The sequence below is a fragment of the Megalobrama amblycephala genome, linkage group LG19 (assembly GCF_018812025.1).
Source record: "Megalobrama amblycephala isolate DHTTF-2021 linkage group LG19, ASM1881202v1, whole genome shotgun sequence".
Classification (NCBI taxonomy): Eukaryota; Metazoa; Chordata; class Actinopteri; order Cypriniformes; family Xenocyprididae; genus Megalobrama; species Megalobrama amblycephala.
The window spans coordinates 16,559,308-16,571,855 of NC_063062.1; the positions used below are offsets into that span (position 1 = coordinate 16,559,308).

The window sequence follows — 12,548 nt, forward strand, 5'->3', positions numbered from 1 at the left end:
TTTTCATAACAATTAAAGGGTTAGTTCACCCAAAAATGAAAATTTCTGTCATTAATTACTCACCCTCATGTCGTTCCAAACCTGTAAGTCCTTCATTCATCTACAGAACACAAATTAAGATGTTTTTGATGAAATCCAATGGCTCAGTGAGGCCTCCATTGCCAGCAAGTTAATTTAGACTTTCAAATACCCAGAAAGCTACTAAAGATGTATTTAAAACAGTTCACGTGACTACAGTGGTTCAACCTTAATGTTATGAAGTGACAAGAATACTTTTTGTGCGCCAAAAAAACAAAATAACGACATTATTCAACAATTTCTAGTGATGGGCGATTTCAAAACACTGCTTCATGAAGCTTCGAAGCTTTACGAATCTTTTGTTTCGAATCAGTGGTTCGGAGCGCCAAAGTCACGTGATTTCAGTAAACATCGCTTCATTATGTCATAAGTGTTTCAAAATTTTAATGGTTCACATGACTTTGGCAGTTTGATTCATGCTCCGAACCACTGATTCAAAACAAAAGATTCATAAAGCTTCGAAGTTTCATGAAGCAGTGTTTTGAAATCGCCCATCAATAGATATTGTTGAATAAAGTCGTTATTTTGTTTTTTGGCGCACAAAAAGTATTCTTGTTGCTTCATAACATTAAGGTTGAACCACTGTAGTCACATGAACTGTTAAATATGTCTTTAGTAGGCTACCTTTCTGGGCGTTTGAAAGTGTTAATTAACTTGCTGTCAATGCAGGCCTCACTTAGCCATCGGATTTCATCAAAAATATCTTAATTTGTGTTCCGAAGATGAACTAAGGTCTTACGGGTGTGAAACGACATGAGGGTGAGTAATAAATGACAGAATTTTCATTTTTGGGTGAACTAACCCTTTAAGCTCATTTCCTAAATTCTCATTACAGTGATGCGCTTAGAAGTTTTATTTTAGTGTTTTTTTTTTTTTTTTTTTTAATGATCATTATTCAATAGTTATTCTCATTACTGTAATTCAGTAAAATTATGACTATACAATGATGTATTATTTAAATTCACATAAGTTAAATGTATAAATGTAATTTAATTTAATAAATTAAATTAAATGTATAAATACTTTACAGTTTAAATAATATTTATTCATATTTTTCCATTGCGGTAATTTGTTTGTGAATTTGTTTGTCATAAAAATAATGTCACAATAAAAAAAAAATCATAAGGGTCCATATTAAAAAAAAAAAAAAAAAAGCTTCAATTTCTTAAGCATAATATCTTGTTTATATAATTTCAGGGTTAAAAGTGACCCAGACAGGTTTTGTGAGATTTAACCATCAGCCACTGTAACTCTCAGATATGTGAGCTTGGGTAGTTTTGGCCAACTCTCATTCCCACATCACTTGAGAGTCAATAATAATAATAATATTAATAATAATAATAATAATAATAATAATAGTAATACAAAAAACACCACCCATAATAGTTAAAGATATTAAAGTGTAAAACTAACTGTTAAAATGAAAGAGAAATATTGCTTCTAAGAAGTCTCTGGACATGTTTCTCTGTCCCGTCAGTCGTCTCTTCTCCCCCTCTGTTGTCTGAAGGCTGGTTCGGGTTTGAAGAGGGGTTTGTTCACAAAGCAGGTAGTGTGTGTGTGTGAGTGTTACCGTTACAGAACCGTTCAAGGGTCTCTCTAGAGCAGAAAAGAGTCTTAAAGATCTTTGGGGCTGATGGGAGGACATTCCTTGCAATTCGCCCATTTACCGCTCGGTCCTACAGAGCGAGGGGAGACGCAGTGCTGGCGCTGGTTGGGGTCGTGCTAGGGGAAGGCGTGTGCTTTGGAGGAGCCAGATCGAGGAGGGCACGAACCGTCCCGGCCACCTGAGCCAAACCTCTCTCTTCCAGGATGTGCAGGGGAAGACACAGCTGATTCTGTGGCCGTAAACACACACACACACACACACACAGCAGGGGCGAACAAAATAGGGACAAAAAGGGTGTGTCAATGGAGAAACAAAATTATAAAATCAATTTAACTTAAAAGAAATGATTACAATGGAGGAACTCAAATAAAAACAGATAATGTACAACCAAGGAAGGACTTAAATCAAAATCAACTTTGGAAACTGTAAAGAAAGATGAAGAAGATGAAGAGAGATGGAAAAATCATTCAAAATCTGCTAGACAGAAAGCTGTCTGTCACAAACCAGGAACTAATCGTCAACTAATCTGGCACAATGAGTGAACTGAAGTATTAGTAGTGGTTGTTATTGCACATGCTTTGGGTTAGTGAACTGAACGAACTCCTAAACCTAAAGACCAAATCATGGCATGTAAATCATTCTGCACTGTTTGTGCTAAAAATATGAACAATATATCAAACTCAGGTTCCGTCTACACTACAGGTTAACAGTTTTCGGAAGAAGTGTCTTATGCTCACCAAGACTGCATTTATTTAATCAAAAATACAGTATAACGTTAATATTATGAAATATTTTTACAATATAAAATGACTATTTTCTATTTTTCGAATGTAATTTATTCCTGTGATGCAAAGCTGAATTTTCAGCATCATTACTCCAGTCTTCAGTATCACATGATCCTTCAGAAATCATTCTAATATGCTGATTTGAGTTGTTGGTAATCAATTTTTATTTATGGTTCTTTAGCTGCTTAATATTTTTGTGGAAAATGTGATACATTTGTTAGTTTTTTTCAGGATTCAATGTTTCAGGTTCAAATAAATGCTGTTCTTTTGAATCAAACAATTTTGTAACATTATAAATGTCTTTACTGTCACTTTTTATCATTTTAGTGCATCCTTGTTTATTTATTTATATTTAAATTTTACTGCCCCAAACTTTTGAGAGGTACACACTGCGTCCACAAAAACATTAATGAGCAAAGTTTGAATTGACAAGAAATGTCAAGCAAATTTGAATGATTTCTGAAGGATCATATGACACTGAAGACTGGAGTAATAATGCTGAAAATTCAGCTTTGCATCACAGGAATAAATGACACTTTAAAATATATTCAAATAGAAAATAATAGTAATAATATTTCATTGTTTTTACTGTATTTTTGATCAAATAAATGGTGAGCATACGAGTCTTCAAAATCCAGTACTGTATAAGCAATCAGACTTATTTTCACCTTCTAGACAATCCAGAACATGCCAGCCAATCATTTACCACTGCAGAACCACACTACCCAACATAGAGCTGTGACTCTGACACAAACACACAACTAAAACTACTGATAAAACACACGTCTACAGTGGACACTTGAGTTTAGATTTTATTGTAGAAAAGCAAAGGAGGACAACAGTCAGACTGTAGGAAATCAGGCAATATGGCACACAAATCTGACAGATACAAACGCTCACACACTCTATGTGACCAGTGTTGTATGTGTGTTAGGAATATATTACACTGTATATTAATTTACAACAGGTATACTGTTTGACAAGGACTGTTATTTCAGAGAGTAAACTGGGTTCTGGTGCAAGACTGACAACATGCTTGATAACTGTGGTGTTAAGAGCTGTTAGCGAGATGTTTTCTAGCAATTTAAAGGGTTAGTTCAGCCAAAAATTACAATTCTGACATTATTTACACACCCTAAGTCGTTTCAAATGTATGATTTATTTTCTGAACAGAAGGAGACGTTAAACAAAGTTGTGGCTGCTTTTTTCCATATAATGTGAGGCCATTCAATGAAACATGAGCATAATTCATTTTTGAGCAAATCATTCGTACAGCCCTTCTTTCGGATTCATGAAAGTGTTTGAATTCATATGAAAAGATTATACTTTTATATTTATTTTTGCAAACTGATTACACTGCAATTTGACAACATTTGCCATAATAATAATAATAATAATAATAATAATAATAATAATAATATTACAACAATGCGATATTACACAATTATATTACAAAAAAAAACATTACCAATTAACCACACGTAAAAATACATTTGATTTAAAGGGATAGTTCACCCAAAAATGAAAATTTGATGTTTATCTGCTTAAACCCAGGACATCCAAGATGTAGGTGACTTTGTTTCTTCAGTAGAACACAAATGGTGATTTTTAACTCCAACCGTTGCCGTCTGTCAGCCGTATAATGTGGGTCAATGGGGACTTCTTTTATAAGAGTAAATAAAACATGCACAGACAAATCCAAATTAAACCCTGCGGCTCGTGACGACACATTGATGTCCTAAGACACGAAACGATCGGTTTGTGCGAGAAACCAAACAGTATTTATACCATTTTTTACGTCTAATACACCACTATGCCCAACTGCGTTCAACACTCGCTTAGTGAGGTCTGATCACGCTCTGACAACGGAAGTGATGTCTAGCACTCATTGAAGTATAATGCTGCGTTCACACCGAACGCGTCTGGGGCGTCTGAGGCGTCTGATTTACATGTTAAGTCAATGTAAACGCGTGTCTAGGTGTCCTGCGGCGCGAATCAAGCGTCTAGCGCGGCGCGAATCGGCCGTTGACGCGCGAATGGCGTGGCGCGAATTGAGCGTTCACGCGGCTGACGCGCGAATTGAGCGCCTGACGCCCAAACGCCCGAGTTGAAAAATCTGAACTTTGGCGTAAATTCGCGCCGCGTTAACCAATCAGGGACTCTGCTTTGGTAGTAACATGTTTATGATGTGATCAGTGGTGGAGACCAGAACAAAGATGTCGCTGTGTGTGGCCACCCTGAGCTCTATGATTATATTTTTATCGAGACAGGAATAAAAAGGATCTTGCCTGAAAGAGAATAAGCGAAGAAATCGGACAATCTGGTTAGTTGTAAAACGTTTTGCATGATTTTAGCTGTTGATACTAGCCCACCTTCTAGCTAGCAAAAGCCGGCTGGCATAACCGAGTTAAATTGCCTCTACACGTTTCCAACTGACGAGATTATGTGTTTATTCAGAGGATCTGTGCAGAAAGAGATGAAAGCCCCTCCCATGACGCGAATTCGCGTCTGAACACACTTTGTTTAGACGCGCGAATTGAGCGAATTTTACGCGCGTCCGAAGCGTCTGACTTCAAAATGTTCAAGCGTCCAACTAGACGCGTCTGGCGTGAATTTGACGCCCCAGACGCATTCGGTGTGAACGCAGCATAAGCGCGAGACATTACTGCCGTTGTCAGAGCACGATCAGACCTCACTAAACGAGTGCTGAACGCAGTTGGACATAGTGGTGTATTAGAGGTAAAAAATTATATAAATACTGTTCGGTTTCTCGCACAAACCGATCGTTTCGTGTCTTAGGACATCAATGTGTAGTCACTTGATTCAGTGCCATTATAAGGACATTTTTGAAATCCCCTTTTGTGGCATATGTCATATTAGAACAACACCAAGGTGAGTAAATAATGACTTAATTTTAATTTTTAAGTAAACTATATATTAATATGCAAGTAGGTAGGATGTTCTATGGTGCTTTCTGCTTTGTTATTTTTGGTTCTTGAAGGCTCCCTATTCACTTTATTTGTATGGAAAAGAGCAGCTCAGACATTATGCAAACTTTCTCCTTCTGTGCTTCATTGTAGAAGGCAACTCATACAGGTTTGGAAGGACATGAGTGCGAGTAAATTTTATTTTTGGCGAACTATTGTGTTAACTGTGAGGTGGAAGACATGGACATACACACAGTAAGGCACAAAGGGATAAAACGGGAAGTTTATGGTTTGGCATCCTCCACAATGTCTTATTTCCTTCTTTCAAGAACGTCAGGGAGAGTTCATTCATGAAAAAAACCTCACAGAATAACAAAGACACACAAAACACTCATCCATTTTAGCAGACTTTGGGAAAATGTGCAGCAGTACTAAACACACAAAGGGCTCGTTCACGGAGCAGGCAGCTTGTTTTGTCGTCTTGTTTAAGGCTGAATGGGGGAATCCACCCATCTTTGTGCTTTTTGATGAAGCTTTGATTTTTGCTATGGAAATGTGCTCTCTACACACACAGACACGCATATAAACACTCAACTGACTCTTCGCTAAACCCCGCTTTAGAACATCACTGACCAAACCTTAGCAACTATTGCCTTTATCAACCATAAAATGAGGTGTTTGTCTTTTCAGTTAACTGCAATAATGTACACTACTATTCAAAAGTTTGGTGTCAGTAAGATTTTTTTTTAAAGGATGCATTAAATTGATCAAAAGTGACAGTAAAGACATTTATAAATCAGTGTTGGGGTAACGGATTACAAGTACCTTGAGTTATGTAATCAGATTACTTTTTAAGTAACTAGTAAAGTAACGCATTACATTTAATTTTACAACAAAATATCCAAGTCACTTTTTAAAGTAAAGAAAAAGACATCTCTCCTGTCCCTATGTTGAGAAAAATCGTGAGTAAGTGCAGAGGCATTGTGTGCGCTGTGTAACATGATGGTTATTGTAGTTCTAGACTATATGTGAACATGAATTTACTCATCTCACTTGCAGAAAAGCGTATGGTATTTCTCAAAATGAATAAAAGTTAATTGCACACTCAGAATATTAGACAAACCTGACATATGTTAAATAACACAGATATACTTTATGTATTTAATCTCACTTTAATCGATGTCTTTGCTGCTGACCTCTAATGATCCAACTGAACCATACGTGATGTAATAACATCACAATTGTTTAATTTTTTTTTTTTTATTGCTGAATTATAAGGTTGAACTTTCTTCTCCTGTGTCCTGTTCTCCTGCAATTCAGAATGGCAGCACAGCTGAAAGGTTTGTTTGAGCTGCGCCCCCTACTGTACAGGTGTGAATTTTAACTTCCCCAAAACTTTTTAAATGTAAAAAAAGATTTATGTTTAAAATAAATGCTGTTCTTTTGAGCTTTCTATTTATCAAAGAATCCAGAAAAAAACAAAAAATATTTTATATTTTTCAATATTTCCACAAAAATATTGATACAACAACCTGACTATGATTCCATTTAGGGCTGGGCGATATGACCAAAATCTTATATCACGATAACGATATATATCATGATATAGTTATTTTTGCTTTAAATAAGATTTTTATGATATCAAAATTTTCCATATCATTGAAATGTCATAATTATCATCAATTTCAATATAATTAAAAAAAAATCATACTAGCCTAAAAAACTTTCAAACTTACTGAAGACAAATAAACTGACAAATAAAGAAAACAAACTACAGTAGAACGTACAGAAAAGTAATCAAAGGTATAAAAAGCAATGCAGTCTTTACTGTGTAAAAAAAAAATTCACATTTATTCTTATTAAAGTTACAAAAGCAAGCAGTGAGATATTTTCTCTCTTTTGTCATTGTTTGATTAGCATTAATAATGACAGCAGGTAAATTTGGATGCTGTCCCTTTAAGACTGACTGCACCGATCCGTTACTCGAGCCTTGTCTTTCTCAACTGTACCTTCACTTAAGACATAAATGGCTTTGTTTACTTGCAAATACATGGTGACTTTGGGGCATTAGGTATGTGTATTTAACAGTTCAAGCTCAATTAGCATCAAAAAGCACTGAGTTCAGTCCTCATGCTCTATGAGAAGCGGCTTCATGTCACGCGTCTCTCAGACGGCGCTGAGAAACAGTCTCTTCAGAGAGCGCGTGCATATGCTGAAATGAGTTGTCTTTCGCTGCTAATTGCACTTAAACAGTTTAAAACCACTTGTTTTTAAACCGCAATGCTTAAAAACTCATGCAAAACATAAGCTTTCTTGACCGCGCAGCATAGCAACCTCACGTGACAGAGATGACCGTCCAAAATCTCTACCAGTTGACAAATTTCTACCGGCTAATCGTGTCTACCAGTATATTGCCCACCCCTACTGCTCTTTATATTCTCAATCAAGCATTTCATCACTCTGAAGTGTCAAGTGCAATATATTTACATACTACTATATATAAGATATAGCAAAATCTCTAACGATAGACATTTTATTTCATGGTAACGATATATATCGTCATATCGCACAGCCCTTCCACTATGTTTCTTGAGCAGCAAATCAGCATATTTGAATGATTTCTGAAAGATCATGTGACTGAAGACTGGAGTAATGATGTTGTAATGATGCTGAAAATTCAGTTTTGCATCACAGGAATAAATTACGTTCTAAAATATATTCACATAAAAAAAACAGTTCTTTATAACTGTAATATTAATATTGTAAAACAATTACTGTATATTCGATCAAATAAATGCAGCCTTGGTGAGCATAAGAGACTTCTTTAAAAAAATCTTACTGACTTCAATCTTTTGAAAGGTAATTTAATTTCTTTAAAGAAAAATGCACATATAACTATTTTACAACTATTTTGAATCCAAACTATTTCCAGTCTATTTAGTAATAGGCTACTAGTACCATTCAATCAATTTGTTCCACTTTATGAGCAAGCTTTACTGCAAATTCCGCATGAATGTTATTTTATAAAACTTGTCTGAGCTAGCAACAAAGGAGCTTAGCGAAGTATCAATTATGTGCACTAGAAAACACTATAAACATGTGCATGAACACTGGCTATCATGTAAATCAGCTCACTATGTTTTAGTGCTGTGATCAATATGGAAGTGCGATTTAAAGGCTTGGCACCAGGTGGCAGTAGAGAACACATAGCAGCGACATGATTGACAGGTAAAAAAGGGCAAATCCAGCCAGCTGGGTAGAAGGGGCGGAGTGAAGGGGAGGCGGTGCCAGGGAGAGCAAGGCCTCAACCAGCCTGAACACACAAACCACCTCCCCTTTCAGCACGTCACCCGTTGAACACAAACTATCCTGCCCGCAGTGCCAAGACAAGCAAGGAAAGATGAACAATAAAACACAATGAGAGGTTGATGGGATGTGAGATGGTTTTAAATTGGAAGGGAATGAGGGGGGGGGAGAGAGAAAGAGTTAGTGGTATTGGCTATTAAACTTTTAGAGCATTAGCGGAAACAACAAGAGAAGTTAAAAGCCTAGTTAGTTTTGAAGCAAACATGAAACGCCATGTGTTTGAGAAGCTATTTCTTAATTTGATTTTAAAGATAAAAACTATTTTTTTCATGAAAAAGGAAATAGCTTGAAGTGTGGGAGACCAAATCTACCTGAGGAACTCCAATTCTGCGGCAAGCCTCTAGGAAGTTCTCCACATTTCGTCGACACTTGGCCATTGTCAGTTTGGGCTGGAAAGAAAGAAAACATGAAACTGTATGCATTCCTATGTGCAAACACACACATACACAAAACATTATAAATGTAGTTATGAGCAAAATAAATCTGAAGTGTCACTTACCACTGCCGGTGAGGGTACATGGATGCTCGGTATGGATCGGGGACGCACGTGGTTGGCCAGATGGCACAACACGACCCCGTCAGTCAAAGCTGCCCCAAGATCACTGGGTAAAGACACCTTGAGTCGACACTCGATATTCTACATGAGGGATGCAAAAAAAAGACTTACAGCAGGAATTTTTTTTTTTTTTTGGTAATATTTTTATTTTCATTATATATGCTTAACAGGACAGCACAATAAATTAGATATAGATAAATTAGATATTAAGGAATTTAATACAATATAATTTAATAATATATATATATATTGACGCACCCTTCTCAGCTGCTCTATCAGTACCGCCTCCTCTCCCGTTGGGGCTGGAGACTGTGTGGGAGTGGCTTCCACTGGCTCCGTCTTCTGTGTTCCCGATTCTCCTGCAAAATGGTCACACATGCCATTAGTTATACGTAATCACGGCATAATTGCATGAGCAGTCCTAATTAGGAATGATGATTGACATGCTTATAATAGAGCACAACAGTGACTGCCCACTTTTCAGTGTTATTTTAGTATTTATATAATATTATAGTATTTATTAATATTTTGAAGTAGCTTTTATTTTTATATTTTCAGTTTTCATTTTAATTTTAGTTTAAGTATTTGTATCGTTGTTATTTGCTTTTCTAATTTTTTTTATATTTCTGTTTAGCTTTAATTTATATTTCTAGTAGTCATTTTTGTACTTAAACTAATTTTCAGTTAGTCGCCAAACATTTCAAATTTTTATTTTTTCATCTTTTCATCATACATTTTATTTCTGCTTTCTTAAATTAATGACACAGATTTTTAATAGTTTTAGTTAACAACAATAACAACACTGCCACCTTTTCAGTGATTTTGGTTCTTGAAGTACTGTATTACCCCTTTTTGAAAATTGTTTTACTTAAGATTTCAAGACAAACCAACCAGCTCTGAGATGAATTACATCACCACAACATGTGATTCAAAGCAAAAAAAAAAAAAAAAGTGTATGAAAATAAACATTAATAAGGCAAAGGTACAACACTGTATACAAAACTACTGAGTAGAAGTATCTAATAAAACACATTTTGTTCAAAGGTTTATTACAAAACATTCAAATATATATGCAAACTGATTTGTGCACTTAATTTACAATGCTTCATTCTGGGAGTGGGCAGTCAAATAACAACAGTTTTTCTAAATAACAAATTTCTATTGTTATTTCATATGTAATATGATCCAAAAACACATTAACCCTTAAATGCATACCTCGGGTCTTTAGTGACCCGGGACATCGTTCACTACCCTCCTCCTCATTAATTTTTTAAAGTTAGACATCAACCATCTTAGTATTCCTCAATCAATTCATTATAAAGAATATAACAAGAAAAAAATCATAAAACTATAAAAGAATGCCTATTTTTGTATTCATTTTTTGTAAAAATTGTATAGGGTCGCTAACGACCCGAGCTGTGTATGAGTGTACGTATATTTTTTCTGCACAACAATAATTGAATCTTAGATGACGGAATAAGTGCAATTCACCTTTATTCACAAGGTGGCAATGTCTGATACACAATGCTGAAGTGACGACTCATTCAGACAGAAAACGAAATAAGAAAAACATGAAATGGCTCAGCGATTTACTGCAGAGCAAGTACTGAACGCAATCAAATATGACTGTAACTGTTACAGGATGGATGTGGTGAAGCTGTTAGTGATCGAAATATTGATTTTGAAGATGTTGAAAATTATATAGTTATGAGAATATGTTTGAGATCACGAATGGGCTCATATTCGTGACCTCAAACATAAAACTAGCCCATTATTTGCTGAATTTACTGGGAAATGAGCTCTGATGAGGACAGTGATGATGGCATAAAACATCTGCTCAAACGGAGCCCTTTCAAGCTCCAAAAGGTAACAAAATATGCTTTATTTTATTCTTCTGTAATTTTTACTCTAATATCAGAGGAGTTTTATATTATCGCGACAGGTAGAGATCCTTCCGTGTTAGATATAGATCCGGGTCGATAAAGACCCGAATATGTAAGAACGACTGGTGAAACAGTAATGCATTTAAGGGTTAATAATGAATACTGCACAGTGCACATATAAAATAAAAAAGTGCACTACTGTTCAAATGTTTAGTCAGTAAGATTTTTTTTTTCTTTTGAAAGTAATACTTTTATTCAGCAAGAAAGCATTAAATTAAGTGACATTTATTATGTTACAAAAGATTTCTTATTCAAATAAATGCTGTTCTTTTGAACTTTCTATTCATCAAAGGATCCTAAAATAAAAATGTATCATGGTTTCCAGAAAAATATTAAGCAGTACAACTGTTTTTTTGTTGTTGTTGTTGTTTTTTTTTTCATAATGATAAATTTTTTTGAGCAGCATATTAGAATAATTTCTGAAGGATCATGTGACACTGAAGACTGGAGTAATGATGCTGAAAATTCAGCTGTGCATCAGAGGAATAAATTACACTTTAAAATATATCAAAATAGAAAACAGTTATTTTAAATGTTAATAGTATTTCAGAATATTACTGTTTTTGCTGTATTTTTGACCAAATAAATGCAGCCTTAGTGAGCAGAAGAGACTTTTCATAAACATTAAAAATCTTATCGACCCCAATCATTGAACGGTACAGTATGTGCATCACATGTTTAATCATGACATCACAAATGTCCCACAAAGAAGCAATCAGCTGCATAAGGTAAACAAACCTTTTTTTTTCTCCTCTCGCTGACTAAGGCGGAACAAATAACTCTCAGGTCGCTGGTTGGGGCCGCGGGAGGAGGACGGGGCAGCAGGGCTGGGGTAAGTGGGTGATTGAAGGGCTGCAGGACAAGCAAAAAATAGTCAAAATGGGATGTGGGGCAAAGAAATAAATAATAAAAAAACAGCAGTAAAGAAAGAGACAATGAGGGGAGTTCATGATTTAAACGAATACATACCAGTGGGTGACAGCGAGGCATAATCTTCACCTTGCTACCGAAGGCAGGAGTTGAATTAGAGAGAAAATAAGACGTGAAAAAGGTCAAATGAGTGGAACTCTAGGTGTGAATCTCAAAAAGAAATATCAGTAACCAATATTTCTTGGCAATTTTTTGTGCGATTCGCCCACACACAGACCTCACTTTATATTACGTTATTGATGTGAGAACTTCCAAACCCTAAACAAACATGTACATGAATCAGCTGAAATCTTACACCATGTCCTAAACAAGCATGACACGATAGGTTTGCAGCATAATTTCCTCAATGAAACTTGT

The 12,548-nt window shown here is 35.6% G+C and overlaps 1 protein-coding gene across 1 annotated transcript in view; it reads right to left on the reverse strand.

The window, feature by feature from the left end:
• Positions 1-774: 774 nt before the first annotated feature.
• Positions 775-12,548, reverse strand: part of lrch3 (leucine-rich repeats and calponin homology (CH) domain containing 3) — a 45,709-nt gene continuing 33,935 nt past the window's right edge. Inside the window, 6 exon segments of the mRNA XM_048169175.1 lie at positions 775-1,913; positions 9,074-9,151; positions 9,262-9,399; positions 9,577-9,677; positions 12,000-12,113; positions 12,231-12,264. Of these exon segments, the coding sequence (XP_048025132.1) occupies positions 1,755-1,913; positions 9,074-9,151; positions 9,262-9,399; positions 9,577-9,677; positions 12,000-12,113; positions 12,231-12,264 (624 nt within the window). The 3' untranslated portion in view covers positions 775-1,754.